The 24,424-nt window shown below is 44.5% G+C and overlaps 3 protein-coding genes across 6 annotated transcripts in view; 2 read left to right on the top strand and 1 right to left on the bottom strand.

Moving 5' to 3' along the window:
- Positions 1-105: 105 nt before the first annotated feature.
- On the bottom strand, positions 106-19,993 carry GTPBP6 (GTP binding protein 6 (putative)). Of its 3 annotated transcripts, none has more exons than XM_054008758.1 (10): positions 19,601-19,993; positions 15,545-15,682; positions 8,366-8,436; positions 6,463-6,593; positions 5,349-5,419; positions 4,226-4,342; positions 3,438-3,646; positions 1,817-1,965; positions 1,251-1,403; positions 106-675 (listed from the first exon to the last, which is right to left on the bottom strand). In XM_054008758.1, the coding sequence occupies exons 1-10, from the start codon at positions 19,944-19,946 to the stop codon at positions 552-554; spliced, it is 1,509 nt and encodes a 502-aa protein (XP_053864733.1). In that variant the 5' UTR covers positions 19,947-19,993; the 3' UTR covers positions 106-551. The 3 variants fall into 3 exon arrangements, with proteins under 3 accessions (XP_053864733.1, XP_053864726.1, XP_053864745.1); XM_054008751.1 differs by having other exon boundaries at positions 4,184-4,342; positions 19,601-19,992; XM_054008770.1 differs by lacking the exon at positions 15,545-15,682 and having other exon boundaries at positions 4,184-4,342; positions 19,601-19,992.
- LOC128825895 (uncharacterized) lies at positions 10,546-12,958 on the top strand. Its single transcript, XM_054008783.1, has 2 exons — positions 10,546-11,488; positions 12,479-12,958. The coding sequence occupies exons 1-2, from the start codon at positions 10,912-10,914 to the stop codon at positions 12,952-12,954; spliced, it is 1,053 nt and encodes a 350-aa protein (XP_053864758.1). The 5' UTR covers positions 10,546-10,911; the 3' UTR covers positions 12,955-12,958.
- Positions 19,994-20,240: 247 nt separating the features above from the next.
- LOC128825879 (cohesin subunit SA-2-like) overlaps positions 20,241-24,424 on the top strand; it is a 92,772-nt gene continuing 88,588 nt past the window's right edge. For both annotated transcript variants that reach the window (XM_054008737.1, XM_054008729.1), the window contains exons 1-2: positions 20,241-20,344; positions 21,138-21,825. The gene's annotated coding sequence lies outside the window, so the exon portion shown is untranslated. The remainder of the gene's footprint in view (positions 20,345-21,137; positions 21,826-24,424) is intronic.

The raw sequence follows: 24,424 nt of genomic DNA, 5'->3' as shown, positions 1-24,424 counted from the left end.
ACCTCTATTATTTATAAGATGTTTAAGAACTGTGTGGTGGCCAGCAATCTCTCTTTTCCCTCTACAGTTTATAATTTCCAATCATGAAATAAAAGTGGTCAGGACCAGGAGTAATAAACAATATTTATTCTTAAACCTGTTACATAAAAACTAGTATACATGATTTAATAAACTTGTCAATTTGCTGAAATTGAATTTGGTTACCACACAGTGGTTCACAAATCCGCCAGGGCCAGAGTTTAGAGCAGTTTTGTGCAGTTCCAATACACACTGATGAATGCTTCAGAGTTTGAAATTAGTGCTTTCCTTGGTGTGTGTTTGTTAATGGACAGAGGCTGGAGATCTGTAATATTTCCATGCAGAGGCATTTAGGAAGCACTGACACCATTTCACATAGCTCCAGCTCAATGTCATGTGTCCAAAATACTCAAGTGGGCAGGATAGACACTCTCTGCTGCATATGAACATAGAGATTACCTTCATTTCAAATAGCCTCACTGCCAGCTGATTAGTTCTTTTTCCAAAGAGTATTGCACAGAATAAATAACTTGTTATTGTGGGAAAAGTTTTTTGTATTTGCCCAAGGCAGAATTACTTATTATCACCTTCACGTTGGCTGTGCCATCTTCAGGCATAACATCCACTTCCTGAACTGTTGCTTCTTTATACAGCCAACTGAAAAGAAAAACTCATCAGCATCTTACAGGCTTTCAATAATGCACAAAACAAGGCCTTTATTTTACATCAAGTACATGACATTTATATACATTTTAAATGCAAGTAAATCCACACTTTGAAACAAATAAGCCTAACAAAGGGAAACATTCTTATTTTTGCTCCCAAAATAAGCTACTCCTGTTCTGAAAAGAGGTATAATACTTCACAAAACGTCTAAGATTTGTGGTCTTCTATTGGATTCAACTGTGGCTCTAGCTCCAATAGGTTGATCATTTGAAAAAAAATATTTGAATGCATATACATAGTAAATAAAACAATATAGAAGAATTACTTCTTGTATGTCCTCCTACAAAAGAACACTTTAAAAACCAGAATCTAGACTTCTTTGGGAGACTATATCATTTCATCTGAGTTTGGTCAGACAAAATTTCAAAAGTTGTCTCCTCATTCTTATCACAGATTGAAACCAAAATTAATACAATTTGTCAACTTCTCAGAAAAAGATATGTGTATACAGACACACACACACCTGCCTTTCAAAAAGTCTAACTGTAGAAGTCACAATTATTTACCTTAGGTGAGGTCCAGCTAAGTTGACTTTAATTGTCAGAATCTTTTTCCCAGTTGTTTTCAAAACTATTCTCTCAATCTCCTCTTTCAGTTCTTCTAATCCGTATCCAAGAAGAGCAGAAACAGCTATAGTATTTGTTTCAGGGGACTGATACCTGGAAGACAACAACTGTCAGCTAGAGATGGCAGAGCAGATGACTTAACTGAGATGCAGGAATTTAACAGCAGATGAGGGGTTGCACCTCTAAAAAGAGTAAAGGCTGGACGTGTTCCAAAAAGACTATTTGGCTATATATTAGGTTCTGGTGTCTGACTACACAGACATCTTATCTGCTGATGATAATGAGCTCTGATCTTATTTTACTTCTAAAGACAAGGCTCTCCAGATCCTTATATAAGGAAAGGACTGAGGAACCAGTATCCTAGCAGTGTATACAAAAGGTGGCTGGAAGCTTCCTGCAGGTCTGGAAAACTAGATTCTTTGCAAGTATTTGTAAATACTACAATGCAACTAGGAAACATGAGTTAAAGTGCAATAACAGTTTTAGAACTGTACTTTTCCTCTTACCGTTCTATCAAATCCACTTTGTTATGAACTTCTACAACTGAATCCAGTAAATGGCTTGGAAGATTAAGATTCTTCAGAACAGACAAAACACTTGCTTTCTGGAGGGCAGTTTCTGGATGACTAATGTCCCTCACATGAACTATTAAATCCTAGCAAATATAAAGTACACAATATGATTACTGGTGATAATGGCTGTTTTAAAATAATATTTGGCATTTCTGTTTCATGAGACACATTCCTTTGTAGTGGAGAGTACACAGACAGGTTGACAAATTAAGCTGTATTTCTCGAACAGATTTCAAATCAAGACCAAATGTTTACTCCAAAGTGGAAGGCTAGATGTGTAGTAGGTCTGTAGCTTGGCCCTTAGGTCCATAAAGGGTTGCAACTGCCTCATATGGCCTCAAAACAAACCCTCCCAACCAAGTTAGTTATGATTTTCTTAGGTTTCAGGGAGAAATTGGCTCAGCCTTCCAAGCCAAGGCTGAGCAAAGACAGGGACTTGAAAAATACAGCGGAAAGAGAGGTAATATCCCTGAAGAAATCCAACACCAAAAAACCCCCAAAACTGCTTGTGTAATTTTGGGGAGGTAAAGAAGGAACAACTCAAACCCCACTTCAAAAAGCTTGTAAGACGGGCAGTGATTTTTATCCTAGCCACCAGAAACTGGGATATTAGGTAACACATGCTTTTTGTAATGCTATAAAACACTCTAGAACTTTATTCTTTCCCGTAGCCTTTAGTACACCTGTGTCAGAGATGGAGAACCTCTGGTATGCAATAAATCTGTTGGCATAAACTGTATATACAATATTAGGCCTTGGTGCACCCATGACCAGAGATGTGGGCAAGAAGCATATTGCAAGTGACACACTACAGGCACCCAAAATATAGCAACCTTTTATTTTTAGCACCTGTCTTGAAATGGTTCAGCATCTCGGGCCTACATATTATTGTAAAAATTTCTAAACACAGAGGTCCAAAAGTAACATCTTGCATAAACTGCAATAACTAGGCAGAAAAGGACAAATAAAGACAGTTGGAGTCTTAGCTTTCAAAATGTCATTGTTGTGAGTTTTATATGTTAACTTGGTGTTTACATATCTGTGGGAGTGTATATGAACTGTATGGCTCTCATGCCATTTGAAATTCATTTTAATAGCAAAGTCTTTGGAAAGTACATTTAAATTAATTTCATGATTATTCACACCTACTGGGCTGTTATTGAATGGTACTGAAATAAATTTAATTTTAAACAAATTTCTAAAAAGTTTCTCCCTACACCTTTCTTTTAAAAAAAGCTATTCTCAAAGCTCTGTAAACCTCTATCTAGATTTTTATACAATTCTATTGGAACAGACATGGATACTTTGTATACATTTTATTTCTGAAATCTTGTCACTTAAAAATACACAAAACATAAAAGTGGAATACTGGCTTACCACAAGATATTGTGCAATAGTGACGATAGTATCCACCACCAACCAAATGTTGCAATAAAGCTAGTCAGATGTACCACTATAAACAGCAAGCCAGTTAACTCCCACCCCTCTGCAAAGATGAAGACTGTCCCAAAGACAATAGTCCAGACATTGATATGTTTTAGAATCAATTACTTACTGAGTAAGCCACATCTTCTAATGTGGCTGAAAAGGACTCAATGAGATCATGGGGCAATTCAGAGAGAAACCCTATAGTGTCAACATAAATAACTGCCAGGTGTGAGGGCAGATAGCCAGCATGAGCTGTAATATCAAGAGTGGCAAACAGTTGATCTTGAGGCTGCAGTCCTTCATCTCCAGTCAATGCCTTGATCAAAGTGGTTTTCCCTAACAGAAATCAGAGCTGAATAAAACACAATTTAAACAGACTGCTTCAAGTAAGATTAACATACATGACTCAATGGGATACAGGAACTTTTACCCCTAGATCACCAGTGTAAATCCAGCTCATGTTGGTACTGATAGTAATTATTTTCAATCTGCTGGCTGTCTCCAGAAAGTTATAAAGTTAGAATGGAGTCTTAACCTAGTATCCATTTTGACCAGTGATAAGGATACACATTAAGAGGCATAATCTCCCCTTGTACAGTATGCAGAATGCCTACTGACAATAATTGGAATTGAGCAATTATCCAGGGCAAAACATGGCTCTAGAAGTGCAGCAGATCTCACTAAAACAGCAAGCATTGTTTCCCTTTCTACCAAAATTCTCATTGACATGTATTCATTAGACAATCAGGGAACTAATTAAAATTCTGTAACACAAAGCCCATGCATGCTGAAATGGGATTTTGGCTAGTGCTTCTAATTAAATATTAGAAATGTAAGCTCTCCTGTGTTATAATTTCAGGAGTTTTTTCTTACCACAATTAGTGTAGCCCATTACTGAGATAACTGGAAACTCACGCCTTTCACGCTGAGCTCGGAGTATAGACCTCTTTCTTCTCAGCTTTTCCAGGGCATTCCTAATTTTAAATTCTTTTTCTTTCAAGAGACGATACTGCATTTCCATGAAAGTTTCGCCTAAAGATTATAAACTAATAAGTGGCTGAATAACCAGTAAGAGATATAGAAATCAAGCTGTGTTAGGAAACTACTTAAAACAGTGATAGAGAACTGACAATACAAATTCAAAGCAGTCTTAAGAATACATGGATTCAATTGCTTAACTAAGACAGAACCAAGACAAAGTTACAATTGACTTTTAAAGGTGTCATACCAGAGCAACCATATAGGCTGCTCATTGCCCTTTTTGGCAACTAACACATCTTTAGGCATTTTAAAAATACTAATAATGTGGCCTGTGTATATGTATATGGTCATGTATGTCATCAGAATCGTCCACTAAGCCCTATCTGAGCTCTGATTGGCTCAATTCTCAAATCATGAGTATTTATGACTCCACTCACCTGGGCAACTTACTCATGGAAAAATACAGCAATTTATGTATCCAAAATATTTAAGGTAGTTTTGTTTAATAAAAATACATTTTACAGGCTGTTTTATGTGTTTAATTAAATTCCTGTTACCAACCTAATGCAGCTTGACACAAGCCACAAGCAAACAGTTAAATTAGCTAGTAAATAAGCAATATATCATTTCACCATTTTCTAACATACTAAAAATATACAATAAGAATCTGAAAATATTAAACTATATAATTGCTTAAATAAACGTATACAGTTATAGTCAGTGTACCCTACTAGATAGCAAACAGATGTACCAAATCTAGTATAAAGGCTCCATTTAGTTGTAAATCAACATATTTTACTGGTTATATCAGCCAATGAGAATGCACCTTTCTTTAGAAAACAAACTGAAGTACAAATGGAAAAGCTGACTAAAATCAATAATTTAAATCAAGACTTTCCACTTGGTGATTTAGATAATTATTTAAATTGATTTAAAATAGCCTTTTCTTAAATCAATCCACCCTGGTCACAACTACCACGGCTTCCAAAAAGCAATTAAACCTGATCATAGATTATAGAGGATAATCCTACAGTTCACATAAATATTTACACTTTACCTGAACCCATGATGTATCTTGATCCACCTCTTTGCTGATCTAACTGAGACATCTCATTTTTCAGATTTGTTCTGGCAATGGAAGAAAAGTAACATTTGTACCAAAGTAAATATAGTGACTTTAATTAAAGGATCTTAAAATGACTTCACAAACATGGCTAAGTAGTAATAATTTAATATTACAGCTGGGAAAACTGGGACACAGAGAAGTTAAGTGACTAGCCCAACGCCATATGATGGCTAAGTGGCATTATTGGGAATGGAATCCAAATTTCCTGGCTCCCCAACAGACAACACAGTTAGCAAATAATAACTGCAGAAAAAAAATGACTGAGCCAAAATTTCAGGGAGCCAATCATACTCTCAAATGCACATACATAACTCTAACTGACTTCAGTCAGGGATAGGAATGATAATTATACAAAATATATCATATACTTTATTAAACTTGCCAGTACACCTCTACCCTGATATAACGCGACCTGAAATAACACAAATTTGGATATAACGCGGTAAAGCAGCGCTTGGGGGGGGAGGTAAGGGGGGGAGACGCCGCACAGTCCGGCGGATCAAAGCAAGTTTGATATAACGCGGTTTCATCTGGAACGCAGCAAGATTTTTTGGCTCCCGAGAACTGCATTATATCGGGGTACAGGTGTATTTGATGTGGGATACACACATAAATCAACCAGACTCTAATCTGATATTCTCAACTCCTCTGTTGAGAGCTAAAATTCTAATTCTATATACTATAAATTTGCCATATATTTTCTAAGAATAAAGTTGCTGCTGCTGTTCCTGGCAGGTTACTGGGATTGGGATGAACTAGAAATCCACACGAGAAATGTATTTGGTAAGAATATCTCGTGAACAGCTTCTTCTTTTCCTTCTCTCTTTTTTTTTTTGCTAGTCAATGGTGAAAAGCTTAAAGCAATGCTATATTCTAATCTGTTCTGGACAGTTTACGGCACAACATGCTATAAAGCATATTATACAAAAAAGAACCATTGACTTCTCCCCCTCAAGAATGGTACTAACATTTTAGTGATTGTGAAGAAAATGCCTTTATATTATATCAAAATACTAACATCTGCTATTTGCATAATCGAAGGTACCTGAGAAGCGGGATTTCAGCCAACGCGATCTGAAGTTTTGCCTCCTTAGTCCGAGCATTGCAACGAAAAATATGAAGGACAACTGTGTATCTGTCAAAAACTGTCACTCCCCAAGCATCTTCCAGTTCTTTCTTTAAAAACATAAGATAGGATAACCTGAGAGTTTTTTAGGACAATGTAGATAAGTCAATTTGCATGCAGCAGGGTGAAGAAATTAAACTGCAGAGCAACAAGGTGGGTGAGGTATATCTTTTATTGGACCAACTTCTGTCGGTGAGAGAGACAAGCTTGCGAGCTTACACGGAGTTCTTTTTCTGCTGCAAGCTGGGTCAGCCCTGATTCAGTAAGGTGCTTAAGTATGAGTAGTCCCAGTGAAGTTCATTGGACTGCTCATGTGCTTAAAGTTACACACATTCTTAAATACCTTGTTGAATCATGGCCACTGTCATGTTAAATTATGTCCAAGGTTTAAGTTTGGTAAAACAAGCTTTTACAAAACCTAATGTGAATAGAAAGATTTCCACAAATGAGAGGACGATGAAAAACTGGTAAATTTTTGGGAAAAATGTGTCTTCTTTTTGTCAAAAAATGTGGAACTTAAAATCTTTTCACAAACTCTATCCATAATTGTCTAAACACTTTAAATAAAACCAATTTGTAAGGAATAATATTCTATTGCAGAGTTTGCAACCAAAACAGTGCAGGATGCTGCTTATGCATGAGAACTAGAAAGTGACACTATTTTCAGTGCTTTTCTAAAATTGCCTATCACTACAATGTCTAAGGGACAAGTACCAGTGGTTTCTATTTCCCTAAATGAAATAGAAAAAATAAAAGCACAGTATAAATAGTGAAAAGCATATTCATTTTTAATTTTTCCAGTTTTCATCATCAAAGGAATCATCAGTAATTAAGTTAAGGTTTTTAAAAATTTACAAAATGTTACTTTTTAAGTATGTTTTAAAGGGACACTGGTAAGTGTAAAGAAAAGTAGTACATGAAAATTCAAATATATGTGTAGCTTGCATTTATAACTAATTTCATGTTAAATATTAATGCCTAGCATTTTAACATAGAGCACATTTCATCCCAAAATCCTGAAGTGTTTTACAAAGAAGGCTAAGTTTCCCCCCAATTTACAGATGGAGATATTGAGGCACAAAAGTTAAGTGACTTGTCCAAGATACCAATGAATCAGTGGCAGAGCTGGGAGTAGAACCCAGATTAAAAGACTACCAGGATGTTGGTGAGCCAAATTCAGCCATGAAGTAAGAGGCATAATGCTCAATAAAGTCAATGGAACTAGGTTTGATTACACCAGGCATAAATTTGGCCAGATTGCCTTCAAAAAATGTCATGTGCAGCTTTTGAGTCAAAAGTAGGTCTTTACTTTTCAGAGCATCAGTACATTCCAAACACAGGCCTTGGCTACACTTACCAGCTAGTTCGACGGCTGGAAATCGAAGTTCTGGGTTCGACTTATCGCGTCTAGTCTGGACGCGATAAGTCGAACCCGGAAGTGCTTGCCGTCGACTGCGGTACTCCAGCTCGGCGAGAGGAGTACCGCGGAGTCGACGGGGGAGCCTGCCTGCCGCGTGTGGACCAAGGTAAGTTCGAACTAAGGTACTTCGACTTCAGCTACGTTATTCACGTAGCTGAAGTTGCGTACCTTAGTTCGAATTAGGGGGGGTAGTGTAGACCAAGCCACAATCTTTGGATGTAGAAGAGTGGTGGGCAATCTGTAGCCTGCACGTGGCCCATCAGTGTAATCCGCTGGTGGGCCACCAGTTTGTTTACATGTTCACGGCCGCCCACAGCTCCGTGGCTGGATTACACTGATGGGATTGCCCACCACTGATGTGGAACATAAAAAAATACACTTAAATATTGTTTTTTAAATTACCTTTGTCAGTGGAGACAGCCTTTCTATATTCAAGAAGACAGCCGTTATGTGCGGTAATCCTTTAATCTTTTCTAAATAAAGAGGATTGCATTGTGTAATTTTGTAATGGTTCATGCCAATCTAGAGCAAAAAGGCTATTTTAATTATATGTTAAAAAGTGAATGCAGTGTTCATGAAATAACAGACTAACAGTACACAAAAGTACACTCTTTGTTCACAGAACAGGCATAGCAGCACATGCTTTCACATTGTGCGACTATGTGTTTCAAGTGTATTCTAAAAGGACTACCAACAAGGATGAGAGGATAAAGTTCTGCTTCCAGGCCCATTCAGTCCATGGATTATGGGCTGTTGAGATTGCCAACAAACATGCTAGGATGCTTCTTGCTGTCCAATGGAGACTAAGAAGAGTACTAGGGCCCAGATCCACAAAAGGATTTAGGTGCCTAAGTGTAAAATGTAGGTGAAAATGAAATCCTCAAAATTGCTGTTCAGCTGTCACCTTATCTTGTAGGGGCCCAAACTCCCTCGCTGTACATTTTTGCTGTGAAAGTCCCTTATGCGCCTAAATTTCTGCCTCTAGGCATGCACATTGCTGCCTTAGGCAGTGCCTGGACACCTTTATCACACCTAAGCCCCAGTGCACTCCTCCAACCAGGTGAAGATAGGTGTTCTCCCTCCTACTTTGTACATACAAAATGGCAGCGGGGGGCGGCTCTCCCTGATTCTCTAGACAGTAGGCTAAAGGGTACTCACCCAGGATATGGGAGACCCTGGTTCAAGTCCTCCCTCTTCCTGAGCAGATGTCTCCCACCTAATCACTGGGCTGTAGAATAGTCTGACATTGGTCTCTCTCATCTCTCCTACTGAGCAAGTCAACTTTGTAGAACTACTTAAATATGCATTGGGCCAGAGAGCATGAAAATGACTCTCTAGTTCAGTAGTTAGGGCATTCACCTGAAAGGTGTGAAACCCATGTTTACATCGCTTAACTTCATCAGGTGGGGGTGGGAACTGAACCGGGGACTCCTACATCCCAGGTGAGTGCTCTACCCACTGGGCTAACAGGGCCACCCAGAAGATTCAGGGGGTCTGGGGAAAGCAGGGGAGTAGACATAAAGGCGCCACCCACTGCAGCGCTTGTACTCACCAGGTGACGCTCTAAGTATGCGGCGGGTCCTTCACTCGCTCCGCGTCTTCAGCAGCACTGAAGAACCCACTGCCGAAATGCTGCCAAAGATCTGGAGCGACTGAAGGGCCCGCCGCCGAAGACCCGGACCACAGCCAGGTGAGTAGCCAGGGAAGGGATTCTCGGCCAGGGCTCACAGGGCCCCTGTGGGCCCAAGGCAAATTGTCCCACTTGCTCCCCCCTCTGGGCGGCCCTGTGGGCTAAAGGTTATAATGGAGATCCACTTGCACCAGCAATTTTGTGTGGAGTTAGGCATGTGCAGCCACCATTCTTGCAAGAAACAGCTTAGGTGACTGACTCCAAGAGAGGGTTCACGGCTGTGGATTCCAAGCAGAGATGTCTCCATAGATGCCAATTCCATGGGTGCTCCAGGCCTGGAGCACCCAGGGAAAAAGTTAGCGGGTGCTTAGAACCCATTGGCAGCCAATCTTCTCCCCTTCCCCCAGTGCAGGAGGCGGTGGGAGGGAGGGGGAGAAGCAGGAACAGGATGCGCTCGGGGCCAGGAAGAGGTGGGGGTGTGACCTTGGGGGAAGGGGTGGAGTGGGAGCAGAAAGAGGCAGGGCTTGGGGGAAGGTGGTGGAGTGGGGGTGGGGCCCAGGGTGGGAGCTTGGTGGAAGGGATGGAGTGTGGGTAGGCCTGGGTGGAGGTGGCGAGTCAAGCACCCCCCGGGTAGAGAGGAAATTGGTGTTTGTGTGTGTCTCCCTCCAGCCTAGACTGAGGTGCCTAACTCCCTGAGGGGCAGGGCTTAGGACGCATTCCTCTTGTTGGCATCTGCTACTGGCTAGTTTGTGGATTCTGCTGAGTAGCTGGGCCCTTTACTTAAGGTATTTAGAATCATACTATATATCACACATTTAGGGCTTGTCTTCACTGTACTGTTAGCTCAAGTTAAAATTCGAGTTTTGACCCACACCCAACTTCCATCCATAACACAAATCTCTAGCTCGACTTAAGTGCTTTAGGCCTGGTCTACACTAGGCGTTTATGTCGAAGTTAGCGCCGTTACATCGAATTAACCCTGCACCCGTCCACACCGCGAAGGTATTTAGTTCGACATAGAGGTCTCTTTAATTCGACTTCTGTACTCCTCCCCGACGAGGGGAGTAGCGCTAAATTCGACATGGCCATGTCGAATTAGGCTAGGTGTGGATGGAAATCGACGCTAATAGCTCCGGGAGCTATCCCACAGTGCACCACTCTGTTGACGCTCTGGACAGCAGTACGAGCTCGGATGCTCTGAACTGCCACACAGGAAAAGCCCCGGGAAAATTTTAATTTGAATTCCTTTTCCTGTCTGGCCAGTTTGAATCTCATTTCCTGTCTGGACATCGTGGCGAGCTCAGCAGCACTGGCAACGATGCAGAGCTCTCCAGCAGTGATGGCCGTGCAATCTCAGAATAGAAAGAGGGCCCCAGCATGGACTGATCGGGAAGTCTTGGATCTCATCGCTGTGTGGGGCGATGAGTCCGTGCTTTCCGAGCTGCGATCCAAAAGACGGAATGCAAAGATCTACGAGAAGATCTCTAAAGACATGGCAGAGAGAGGATACAGCCGGGATGTAACGCAGTGCCGCGTGAAAATCAAGGAGCTGAGACAAGGCTACCAGAAGACCAAAGAGGCAAACGGACGCTCCGGATCCCATCCCCAGACATCCCGTTTCTACGAGGCACTGCATTCCATCCTCGGTGCGGCCGCCACCACTACCCCACCAGTGACCGTGGACTCTGAGGATGGGATAGTGTCCACGGCTGGATCCTCGGACATGTTAGCGGACGGGGAGGATGAGGAAGGAGATGAGGAGGACGAGGCAGTCGACAGCGCTCACAACGCTGATTTCCCCGACAGCCAGGATCTCTTCATCACCCTTACAGAGATCCCCTACCAACCCTCCCCAGCCGTTACCCCTGACACAGAATCTGGGGAAGGATCAGCCAGTAAGTGTTGTAAAAATCTAAACATTTATTTGTAACAGAACAGGAATATTAACAATTTAAAAAATGGGTTTCTCATGATTAGTTTGATTAGCTTAACGGTTCAGTCATGGGCAGTGCAACTATTGAAAAAAAATCTAGCAATGTCCGGTTTTGCATGATTGTCCTGCCCAAGCCGCTCTACTGGTTAGTCACTGCTACAGCAGCTACAGTAAAATGCGGTCTATATGTCCGGGGATGGAGCAGAAATCCTCCTGTGACATCTCGAGGAAGCTCTCCTGGAGGTAATTGGAAATCCGCTGCATTAGGTTCTTGGGGAGAGCGGCCTTATTGGGTCCTCCGTAGTAGGACACGTTGCCACGCCACGAGACAAGCAAGTACTCTGGAATCATTGCTCTGCACAGCATGGCGGCATACGGCCCTGGTCTTTGCAGGCTTTCCCGGAGCATTCGCTCTTTCTCGCTGTCAGAGATCCTCATGAGGGTGATGTCGCTCATGATGACCTGCTTTGAATGAGGTAGGGGAATGTTAGTGTTGGGACTGCTTTGCCGTTCCTTTACAGAACTGTAACCGCTGGTTTGCAGCCACGCGGTGGAGGCGGGAGAGGGGCAGCCGAAAGGGATCGTTCCCGGGGACAGCCGCGAGGGTGTGGGACAGGAGCAGACTTCCTGCTTGCCGAATTGCTGGCAGCAGGGACCGACATTGATTTCAATGTGAAATGAGGCCATTGCTAATATTAAAGTTTTAAGCTGCCACAAGTCTACGGCTTACCATGTCTGCCTGCAACAGAAATTCCGTTGTCCTGACACGGTTCTCAAATGTGCTGTGCAAGACCCCAGGCACTGAATGCGAAGGCCGAGAATTCGACCTTGTGCTGAGTGCGCATGTGATAGGTGCTGTGCATGGTCTTGTTCACAGAGAAAGACTATGTTCTTTGTTCACAACTACATTTATCTTTCTGAGGAATTCACTCCCTTTTTCCCATTCCCACAGCCCCATCTGCGACTGTCTCACAACCTAGCCTGTCATCACACTCCCAGAGGCTAGCGCGGATTAGGCATAAGAAGAAGAGGACACGGGAGGACATGTTCTCGGAGCTTATAGCCTGCTCCAGAGCCCAGGCAGCACAGCAGACCCAGTGGCGGGAGAACTTGACCCGAATGCACCAAGCCAACATGGATCGGGAGGAGAGGTGGCGTCAGGAAGACCAGCAGGCGACTCAAACCCTGCTTGGACTAATGAGGGAGCAAACGGACACGCTCCGGCGCCTTGTGGATGTTCTGCAGGAACGGAGGCAGGAGGACAGAGCCCCGCTGCAGTCCATCTCTAACCGCCCTCCCCCGCCACCAAGTCCCATACTCCCCTCACCCAAAGTGCACAGAAGGAGAGGCGGCAGAGTCCCTGCTAACTCTCACTCCACCCCTGCAGAGAGCTCGAGCAGCAGAAGGCTCTCATTCCCCAAAATTTGACAAGTTCTTTCCTTCCCGCCTGACACAAGCCCCCGTCCAAGTTTCACTTTCCCAGTTCCATGTTTGGTTGATAATAAAAAATACGTTTCTGTTAACTACTGTTTCCATCATGTTCTTTTGGAGGAGGGGGGGATAGGGGGTTGATAATTCGACAGGACAGTCACCTTTGGCAGGGTATATAGTCGGGGGCAGGCACAGCAGCAGGGCACATACATAGTGCAGTGATGCAGTGACTAGTTACCCTGGTTAGTCTGGGAGGTTGTTTTCATGTTATGTGGTGGGGGGTGGGTTGCTCTGTGACTTTGTGGCAGGGGAGGGCAGTTACAGATCTTAAGCGGCGGTCCTTAGGCAGGATCACAGAGCCACACAGCAGGGGATCTGTAACCGTCCTCCCCCTGCCACAAAGTCACATAGACCCCCCCATACACACAGTCCCTATCAGGAGGGGTGACAGGCTCCGTTGAAACAACCATCCCACCGCAGCGGAGCCTGTCAATCCTTGAGTTTAGAAGCTGCATTCGCGCCACTACAGTACACCCGCTCCGCACCACAGTCTGCGTCCCAGTTTTAAAAAATTCCCGCAAATACAGTATTAAAGAAAACGGTGTGCTTTAACAAAGTAGAACTATTTTTATTTTGAAACGTGTGTTGGAAGTGGGGTGAAGGGGGTATGTAACTGGATAGGATAGTCAACATTAACTGGGTAAAGAAACGGGGGCAGGTTTAGCTTCTCAATACACAAACTTTAAAGTCACAGGTTACCCTGCTCACTCAGGAACTTTGCTTTCAAAGCCTTCCGGATGCACAGCGCTTCCCGCTGGTCTCTTCTAATCGCCCGGCTGTCTGGCTGTGAGTAATCAGCAGCCAGGCTATTTTCCTCAACCTCCCACCCCGCCATAAAGGTCTCCCCCTTGCTCTCACAGAGATTGTGGAGCACACAGCAAGCTGCAATAACAATGGGGATATTGGTTTCGCTGAGATCACAGCGAGTCAGTAAGCTTCTCCATCTCCCCTTGAGACGTCCAAAAGCACACTCCACCACCATTCTGCACTTGCTCAGCCGGTAGTTGAAGAGTTCTTTTTCAGTGTCCAGGGCGCCAGTATAGGGCTTCATGAGCCAGGGCATTAGCGGGTAGGCTGGGTCCCCGAGGATGACTATAGGCATCTCCACATCCCCAAGAGTTATTTTGTGGTCCGGGAAGTAAATACCTTGCTGCAGCCGTCTAAACAGACCAGAGTTCCTGAAAACACGAGCGTCATGAACCTTGCCCGGCCATCCCACGTAGATGTTGGTAAAACGTCCCCTGTGGTCCACCAGTGCTTGCAGCACCATGGAAAAGTAGCCCTTTCTGTTAATGTACTGGCTGGCCTGGTGTTCCGGTGCCAGGATAGGGATGTGAGTTCCATCTATGGCCCCACCGCAGTTTGGGAATCCCATCGCTGCGAAGCCATCTATGATCGCCTCCACGTTTCCCAGGGTCACTACCTTTGGCAGCAGTACATCAACGATTGCCTTGGCTACTTGCATCACAACAACCCCCACGGTAGATTTGCCCACCCCAAACTGGTTCGCGACTGACCGGTAGCTGTCTGGCGTTGCCACCGTGATGTTCTCGGCGCTGGGTCCCCTGCTTTCTGAGAGGTCTGTGCTACTCTCAGACTTCAGGCCATCACCGTGTTGACGTAGCCTCCTCGCCTGACTTTTCTGCATCTGCCTCAGGGAAAGGTGTATGATAAGTTGCGAGGCGTTGAGAGCGGCCACAACTGCAGTGATGGTTGCAGCAGGCTCCATGCTCGCAGTGCTGTGGCGTCCGCGCTGTCACTGACTAGAAAAGTGCGCGAACTGATTTGCCGCCGGCACTTTCAGGGAGGGAGGGCGGGAGTGATGGACGGATGACGACAGTTACCCAAAAGCACCCTGGACACATTTTTTTTACCCAGAAGGCATTTGCGGCTCCACCCAGAATTCCAATGGACAGCGGGGACTCCGGGAACTGTGGGATAGCTGACCACAGTGCACCACTTCCAATGTCGACGCTTTCCCCGTTAGTGTGGACTCACAAAGTCGAATTACTGTCCTTAGTGTGGACACACACGTTCGACTTTGCAATATCGATTCCAAAAATTCGATTTAAGTAAAATCGAACTACTCTCGTAGTGTAGACAAGGCCTTAGGCTTGAGCTAGCTGGACTGGCAAGGAGGTGGGTTGGAAATCGAGTGCTACTGATGCTCAAGCTAGCAGTGGGGATTCAAGAGCTGGAGTTATAGCTCATCCAATCATTCTGTAGTGCAAATGTTGTTTCACAGCATGATCACTCTCACTTGAGCTAGACTAGGTCGAGCAGAGTAACTCAAGTACTAATGTTAACTGTTGCAGTAAAAACAAGCCCTTACAGCAAGTATTGGTTATTTCCATCTTTCATGTTTTTAATCAACATCTCCGAAGCCTGTTTGTAAACCTGCCTATGGAGTAGACAAAACCTTAGCTCTCTCCTGTGTCTGCAATAATCATTAATTAGCTTAAGAAGGGTAAAAATCTTTCACTTAGTATGATATATTGAATTAAGAAATATTTGGTTTTCTTCTTACCTGTCAGAATCTGAAAATTTCCTTTGCCAAAAATAAACTTCTTCTCGGGAGTTTTTGTAGACAGAATTATTTTATCTAAAACTGTCCAATTATGAAGAGTGTTTATTAGAGCAACAGCTTCAGCGATCTGTAATTCAGCTTTAGTATTAGAAAAAGAAAAAAGGTTATAGTATACAGTCCTAACTCTGCACACAGATTTCAAACATTTGCAATAAGAACATAAACAGTGAGGCCTGGTCTACACTTAAAGAAGTTTTGCCAGCATAGCTCTGCTGGTTAGGAATGTAAAAAAATTATAGCCCTCACCAACTTAGATAGGACAGCAAAAGCCCTAGATTAGATGTAGTTATACCAGCAAAAAAGTCCTTTTCATTTGAGGAACTGGTATAAACTATATTGGCAAAAAAACTGCACAGATTAACAAGGAAATTACATAGTTATTTGCATCAACATTGTATTTCAGTCCTAAAAGGGTTACTATCATAATTTTTGTTTAACCCTACTTACAGAAAAGTGGTGGGAAAATTGTGATAGCAAAACAATGTTAATGCCTTACTGCTTGGTAGAAATATTTAAAGAACTTCTAGAGTCGTTCACATTGTTCCCGACATCATCAGTGATGCTGGTTCATAAACAGAACAACAACTGGCAGCCATACTGACTCCTGCTTTACTAGAAACATAAATAGATTTCAAACGGTTTACAACCATCCTCTTTGTCTTTCTGGCTAGACAGAAGGAAGAGAGTGCAAAACTTTCTTTTGTTTGTAACATGAGATAATGGTACAGAAATGGTTGAGAACCACTGACCCAGTTTGTTTTATGTGTATCTTAGTATATCTAGTAGTTTTGAAAACAGCACTTCCGAAAACAGTTCACAACACAGGTTGTGGCCAGCAACATTGACAAATAGGATGTTAGGGATCATTAAAAAGGGGATAGAGAATAAGACAGAATACATTATTGCCCTTATATAAATCGATAGGACGCCCACATCTCGAATACTGAGTACAGATGTGGTCTCCTCATCTTAAAAAAGATATACTGGCACTAGAAAAGGTTCAGAAAAGGGCAACTAAAATGATTAGGGGTTTGGAACGGGTCCCATATGAGGAGAGATTAAAGAGGCTAGGACTCTTCAGCTTGGAAAAGAGGAAACTAAGGGGGATATGATAGAGGTATATAAAATCATGAGCGATGTGGAGAAAGTGGATAAGGAAAAGTTATTTACTTATTCCCATAATACAAGAACTAGGGGTCACCAAATTAAATTAATAGGCAGCAGGTTTAAAACAAATACAAGGAAGTTCTTCTTCACGCAGCGCGCAGTCAACTTGTGGAACTCCTTACCTGAGGAGGTTGTGAAGGCTAGAACTATAACAGCGTTTAAAAGAGAACTGGATAAATTCATGGTGGTTAAGTCCATTAATGGCTAGTAGCCAGGATGGATAAGGAATGGTGTCCCTAGCCTCTGTTTGTCAGAGGATGGAGATGGATGGCAGGAGAGAGATCACTTGATCATTGCCTGTTGGTCCACTCCCTCTGGGGCACCTGGCATTGGCCCTGTCGGTAGACAGGATACTGGGCTATATGGACCTTTGGTCTGACCCGGTACGGCCGTTCTTATGTTCTAATTTAGATAAACTTCCTATGAGTGAGATAAATTGAAATTAGGCTGAAGAATAGTCTCCCAAAGAAAATGGTGGAAGTCCCATAATTTGTGCCTTAAAGTTATACTGGACAAAGCAGTTTCCTCATCAAATTGACTGCACTGGTTGAGGCACAAGTCTACTAAAGTGGCAGTGAAGGGACGATATCTGAAAATCACTAACAGCTGTTACGACCATATTAGAAACATTCCAATTAATAAAACTGGTAAAGAAGAGGACAAGGAATCAAATGCAAATGTAAAATACCCTAAACTATATGCTCTCTAGTGCTTTCTATTACAGATTTCTGCAGGACAGGAGCATTTGGAGTGGTGTCACCCAAGACAAAACTCCTTACTATCCCAGAGAGACTGACATATCTATAACTAGCTGCAGTTGTGGAGAAATGAAACCAGACACAACTCAGTATGCCTTATCAAAGCCCCAAACCTGGAAACATGCATTTGCTTAACATTAAGCACATTAGCAATCCCATGAGACTATTCATGTAGGGGCTTATCTTCAGTGCCTTGTTAGCTTGAGGTATAATTTGAGTGTTGCCCCTAACTTGACTCCTGTGCACACACAAAAATCTGTAGCATGAGTTAAGTGGTGCTTTAGACTTGAACTAACTGGACTGTTGGAACATTTGTCTTGAAACTCGAGTGACGCGGATGTTTGAGCTAATAATGTAATGGGGACTCAGTTACTCTGTGTGGCTTGAGTGCTGTTTTGCAGCAGATAGCCTAGCATGCGTCGGAGTGGTTATGCTGCAATCTCAGTCAAATTGAGTGCAGATAACTAGAGCTAACACTGAAGTGAAGACAAGCCCTGAATAAAGTTGATCATGTCCATAAGTGTTTTTAGAATCAAGACTTAAGTTTGCAACAAATCATTGTCAATGTGGCATTAAGTATTTAAAAGGGGGAACATACATTGATCTAGAACTGTTGGCCATTTTGACTTTATATCTTGATAATGTGAAAGAAATATATAGCAAACTCTTAAAAAATATAAATTGTTCTCTGGTTGTTTGCCAAACATTCCTGCTTGCCTCCCAAGTTAAAGTTTATATTTAGAATTATAGAATCATGGACATGTAAGACTAGAAGGGACCTTGAGAGTTCATCACATCTAGCCCCTTACCTTGAGGCAAGCCTAAGTAAACCTAGATCATCTCTGACAAGTGTTTGTCCAACCTGTTCTTAAAAACCTCCAGTGATGGAGAATCCACAATCTCACTTGGAAGTCCATGCCAGAGCTTAACTACCCTTATAGTTAGATTTTCCTAATATCTAACCTAAATCTCCCATGGTGCAGATTAAGGCCATTACTTCTTGTCCTACCGCCTGTAGAGATGGAGAACAATTGTGCATTGTTCGCTTTGTAACAACATTTAACATACTTGAAGATTTATTTAAATCATGAAGATCCTGAAGAAGCTTTAAGAGTGAACTGAGCAACAACTGATAGGAGGGACAGACAAGCATTTTTCATTACACAGAGGCTAAGTTAGTAAGGGTATGTCCGGATCGGCGGGTAGCGATCGATTTATCAGGGATCGATTTATCGCGTGTAGTGTAGACACGATAAATCGATCCCCGAACGCTCTCCCGTTGACTTCTTTGAACTCCAGCAGCGCGAGAGGTGGAAGCAAAGTCGACGGGGAACCGCGGCCGTCGATCCAGTGCCGCGAGGACACAAAGTACGTAATTTTAATTCGATCTAAGATACGTCGACTTCAGCTATGCTATTCTCGTAGCTAAAGTTGCGTATCTTAGATCGATCCCCCCCGTGTAGACCAGGCCTCAATCTACTATGCTACAATCTGTCAAGTGTGAGTGTTTGAGTAAAAAGAAGAACAGGAGTACTTGTGGCACCTTAGAGACTACCAAATTTATTAGAGCATAAGCTTTCGTGGACTACAGCTGACTTCTTTGGAAAGCTTATGCTCTAATAAATTTGTTAGTCTCTAAGGTGCCACAAGTACTCCTGTTCTTCTTTTTGCGGATACAGACTAACACGGCTGCTACTCTGAAACCAGTGTTTGAGTAGTTAGCTTTGGAGAGGTTCCCAGGTCCACTGCAAAAAAAGGTGAGTGTTGTATTTCAAGATAGCGTAAAATCCTCACAAAGACAAGGCACAGGCAGTTTTCACCTTGAGGAAACGACTCAAGGTAAATCCCAGGTGGGGGAGTAGGGTCCCATGTCAGCCCGCTACGTCAAGGTAAAAACGACCTGTGCCTTCCCTCCACTGGGATGTTAGGCTAAGGAGGGCGCATCTCCCCGCACAGAACCCCTTGCTGCAGGGAAAAGAAAGAGCCAGAGGATTGGGGGGGCCCGAGGCTGGTGCCCCGATCACTGGGGACCGTGGGGGGGCGGTGGAGGGGGGAGTCCCACGCACCTCACCTGTGGTGAGTTGGGGCTTTTTCGCTCCCCACTTGACGGCCGGGTGCACCACGAGCAGCCGCTGGGCCCCGGGAGGCGGCCCTGGGGCCAGCAGCTCCTCCAGCTCCGCTTCATCCTCCTCCTCCTCCTCCTCGCTGTGCGCCGCCCCCCTCCCGCGCCCCACGCTCCGGGGCGGCTCCCCCTGGCCCGGCGGCCCCAGCGCGGCGCGGAGGCACCAGGCGCCCCCAGTGCTGAGGAGCCGGGCGCGCGGCCGGGGCAGCAGCGGGCAGAGCCTCCCGGCCGCTGCGGCGCGGAGCCCCCGGGCGGACAGAGCGGCGGCCCCTCGGAGCAGGAGCCCGGACCCCATCGCCCGCCCTGCTACCGCGAGAGGGGCAGAGCCCGACGCTCGGACGCCGTTAGGCCTGCGCGAGGGGTACGTGCTCGTGCTCCGCTTCCCACACACGTTCCGCGGCGCGCCCCAAGCTCCGCCCCCTCGCTGCTTCTTTTGGGCGGGGTCTGTTTTCTGGGTGCGCGGGGCTTTGACTGCCGGGATGGGCCCGCGGGAGTGACGGCTCCACTGCGTCACGTGATACTCAGCCGCACTCCGGTAGGCCGACTTGGCGCACGCGCTCTCGGGTACCAATGGATTGGGGCCGCTTGAGTGGTCGCCGCCGTGTTTGAGGCCGGGGCGTGTGCGGCGCGGGATCGCGCAGTGTCTGGGTAGCGCGCGCGGGTGTTACGGGCTTGTGTTCTAGAGCGTCAGGGGTGAGTCTTGTCCTTAATGCTCCCCCCCCCGGAGGGGCTGTCCGTACCCCCTGCCCATGTATTGCCTTGGCACCCCTGCGCTGTGCTGCGCCTCTCTCGCATCCCATCCCCCTGTGCTACCTTGTACGGCACCCCTCTGGCACTGGATTTCCCTGCTCTGCGTTACAGTGTACTGCATCTGCATCCCCTCTTGCATTACAGCTGTGCTGCTGTGCACTGCACTGAACTCCTGCTCTGCAACCTCCTGCAGTGCAGTGCAACCCTTTACCATATCCGTCATTGCATTGCAAACCAGCTGTGATACAGTGAGCACCCTCTACACTGCAGACGACTACTGCACCCTGTCATGCAGTTTGACCCCGGCTTTGCTATGCTGTATTTCACCCTTTTTCACTGCACCAAGGTCCATTTTTACAGTCAGTTGCATCCCTTTCTTTGTATTATATCATTGCAGCCCCAAAATGACTAATTGGTCATGTTATCTGCAATGCCCAAGGATTACGTCTCATTCAGTGGAGGGATATCTGCATATTTCCTGTGTTCTCTGTAATGGTGCAGTGATAAATATGAACCCACAGTATGTCCTCTAGTTACCTTTTAAAACCCCGCTTGATCTGTAGAACTGTTCATAGGCGCTAGATGCTTGCTACTATCGCCACCTTACCCTCACAATCCATTATTTTTTTATTTTGAAGTCACTACCCTTAAAATGGTTTGCTTTTTTGGCTTTCTCTTTTAACTTGATTATAGAAGATTTGCCTTGCTAACCTCTAGCCATTCTTTTTCTTGACAGGTTTCTCTGACAAGAACCAAGGAAGTGGAGTTTAGTTTCTGCTGCTCTTATTTAGGGTTACCATAGTCCCGGTTTCCCCAGAAAAGCCTCTTTTTTGAGCCTGATTTCCCTGTCCCAGCGGGGTTTTCAAATAACAGCAAATGTCCCAGATTTTGCAGAGCAGAGAAGCTGCAGTTCAGAAAGAGCCACAATTGATCAACTTCCCAGTTGGTCCATCCCCTGTATCCACCGCTGATTGGGCCATTCCCTTGCATCCGCAGCTGACTGGTCCTTTCCCCTGCAAGTCACAGCTGCTGAATCCTGCCCACCTATGCCCCCTTGCCCTGCTCAGCCCTGGGGAAGGGATCTCACGGGGAGGTGCTGACTGACAACTGTCACTGTGTCCTGGGCTTGTGCCAGCCGCCCTGCCACTGTGACAGGGAGTGACACTGCTCCCCCATCTCCTGTGAGTACCCCTGCTGCAGGTACGCCCCCTTCGGCTTCCCTTCCCTCCCCTCCCATTCCCTCCACCCCCTGCAGTGTCTGCTTTTTGGGAACTTGAAATATGGTAACCCTACTCTTATTCCCATTCCTGGCGAAGTTTCCTGAAAGTGGTGTGGATCATGTTAACTTGTTTTTTACTCTGCTGAAATGATGTAACGGAAATGATAGCCAAGCCCAACACAGCCACTAACCTCCCCAGCCAAAAGTAAGTCCTGACAATGAGGAGTTTCTAAAATACATTGGTATTTTGGTGAATTGCCCTTGTCTAATGACTCCTGCAGTCACTGGGTGGATCCATGATTCATGGCTTTGGGGGATTCTCTCTACTGATTATATGCTGTACTAACTCCTACTTTTGTTGCCTCATTGATTACCTCCTCTTTTCCTTGAACGATTCAAAGTTTAGTTTGATCTGCCTTTGACTTTTGGCCCTCATTGATTTCAGGCAGAGTCTGCCTGCCCTGAAAAATTTGCAGAATCTTGACCTAAATGATTTGTTCCCTTTATTGTTCCCTTATAAGCAGGCCACGAAAGAATTTGAGAAGCAACTTTCTAAAGATACACACACTAACAGTAAGAATTTTTTAAAGTACACCAGAAGCAGGAAGCCTGTTAAACAGGCAATGGGGCCACTATATGACTGAGATATTAAGGGAGTAGAAGACAAAGTCACTGCAGAGAAGCTAAATGAATTCTTTGTCACAGTGTTTGCTGCAAAAGAGGTGGGAGAAATACCCACATCAAAGCTATGCTTTTTGGGTGACAGATCTGAAGTATTATCCCACACTGATGTGTCAGTAGAAGAGGTTTTAGAACAAATTGATAAATTAAACAGTAAGAAATCACCAGGACCAGATGGTATTCACCAGAGAGTTCTGAAGGAACTCAAATATGAAATTGCAGAACTGTATTGTTACAGCCTATCGCTGAAACAAGCCTCTGTGCCAGATGACTGGAAGGTAGCTAATGTAATGGTGATTTTTAAAAAGGGCTCCAGGTGCAATCCTGGCAGTTTATAGGCCTTTCGGTGTAATTTCAGCACCAGATGAAATAATTGGTAGGAACTATAGTAAAGAATAGAATTATCATAAACATAGATGAACACAATATGTTGGGGGGAAGAGTCAACATTGCTTTTGTGAAGGGAAGTCATGCATCCCCAATCTATTAGATTCTTTGAGGGGTTGAAAAACACGGACATGGGTGATCTGGTAGGTATAGTGTACTTGGATTTTCAGAAGACCTTTGGCAGGGTCCTTTACCATTACCAAAGGCTCTTATGGAAGCTAAGTAGTCATGGGGTAACAAAAAAGGTCCTTGCATGGATCAGTAGATTAAAAGATAGGAAACAAAGGATAGGAATAAATGGTTAATTTTCAGAATGGAGAAAGGGAAATAAGGTTCTGCACTTGGAAATAAGGATCTGTGCTGTTCAACATATTCCTTTTCCAGACCATCAATGGAATGAACAGTAAAATGGCAAAGTCTGTAGATAATCCAAAATTATTCAAGATAGTTAAGTCTGAAGAGCTAGGCTATGTCTACCCTACCAAGTTAAGTCGACTTAAGTTACGTCGACGATCATCTACTGCTGTAATTAAACTACTTTTGCACATCCACACAATGCTCCTTGTGATGGTGGAGTGTGTCCACAGTTGGTGCTCTTGCATTGACAGAGAGAGCAATGCATATTGGGTACCTATCCCACTGTACAACTCGCCACCATTTGCCCCTGGATGCTCTGGCAAGGGATCACAGTGCCTTAAGGGGGCGGGCTCACTGTCCCATGATGCAGTTTTCTCCATCCCATCATTCTGTGGGCTTCTGACTATGTTTCGCACCACTTTTCAACCACCCCTGTAAACTGCATGCCCGCCATCTCTGTCTCAAAGCATAGATCCTACACTGCTCTGCAGTTTTGTGATGAGCATTATGAACACAACACAGCTGATCCTGCAGTATTTCATGGACTGTGAATCTGATAATGACACCGTGGTGTCTGCCCTGCTGCGTGCCATGGAAAGAAACAATTCAAGATTGCTGTTGGCATTCACGGAGCAGCTGCACACGGACCATCAGTACTGGGCTTGATGGTATTGCATTGTGATGTAGATATGGGATAACAAGCAGTGGCTGCAGAACTTTCAGATGCACAAAGCCAGCTTCCTGGAACTGTGTGTGGAGCTCACTCCTGTCCTCCGGCACAGGGACACTAAAATGAAAGCTGGCCGCAGGGTGGAGAAGTGAGTGGTGATTGCTGTGTGGAAGCTGGCAACTCCAGACTGCTTCTGATCAGTTGCGAATCAATTGGCGTTGGAAAATCCACCGTGGGGGTTGCAGTCATGCAAATGTGCAGGGTCATTAATCGTCTCTTGCTATGAAAGACTGTGATTCTGGGCATTGTGCGGGAAATAGTGGATGGCTTTGCTTCAATGGGATTCTCTAACTGTGGTGGGGTGATAAATGGCACGCATATCCCTATTTTGGCCCCTGACCACCTTGTGATGGAGTATATCAACAGAAAGGGCTACTTTTCTACGGTATTGCAAGTGCTGGTGGATCCTCTAGGTCGTTTCACTGACATCAACACAGGGGGTCAGGGAAGGTGCATGTCGCACACATCTTCAGGAATGCTGGCCTATATAGAAAGCTGAAAGCAGGAACTTTCTTTCCAGACCAGAAGATTCCAATTGGAGATGTGGAAATGCCAGTTGTGATCCTAGGAGACCCAGCCTACCCCTTGTTCCCATGGCTCGTGAAGCCTTCACTGGAACCTTGAGTGCAGCAAGGAGCGCTTCAACAAC

The sequence above is a fragment of the Malaclemys terrapin genome, chromosome 1, assembly GCF_027887155.1.
Source record: "Malaclemys terrapin pileata isolate rMalTer1 chromosome 1, rMalTer1.hap1, whole genome shotgun sequence".
Classification (NCBI taxonomy): domain Eukaryota; kingdom Metazoa; phylum Chordata; order Testudines; family Emydidae; genus Malaclemys; species Malaclemys terrapin.
The sequence above is the reverse complement of the archived record's forward strand: the minus strand, read 5'-3'. Positions and strand labels throughout refer to the sequence as shown.

What these genes read in the sequence shown, in the direction of transcription:
- GTPBP6 (XM_054008751.1), bottom strand. Translation starts at nt 19,946, where the DNA reads ATGGGGTCCGGGCTCCTGCTCCGAGGGGCCGCCGCTCTGTCCGCCCGG. An exon ending in AAGATACATCATGGGTTCAG is followed by an intron (nt 4,343 to 5,348) that starts GTAAAGTGTAAA and finishes TATAATCTTTAG; the next exon opens with GCGAAACTTTCATGGAAATG. An exon ending in AATGGGCTACACTAATTGTG is followed by an intron (nt 3,647 to 4,183) that starts GTAAGAAAAAAC and finishes GATTTCTGTTAG; the next exon opens with GGAAAACCACTTTGATCAAG.
- LOC128825895 (XM_054008783.1), top strand. Translation starts at nt 10,912, where the DNA reads ATGCAGAGCTCTCCAGCAGTGATGGCCGTGCAATCTCAGAATAGAAAG. An exon ending in ATCTGGGGAAGGATCAGCCA is followed by an intron (nt 11,489 to 12,478) that starts GTAAGTGTTGTA and finishes CCATTCCCACAG; the next exon opens with CCCCATCTGCGACTGTCTCA.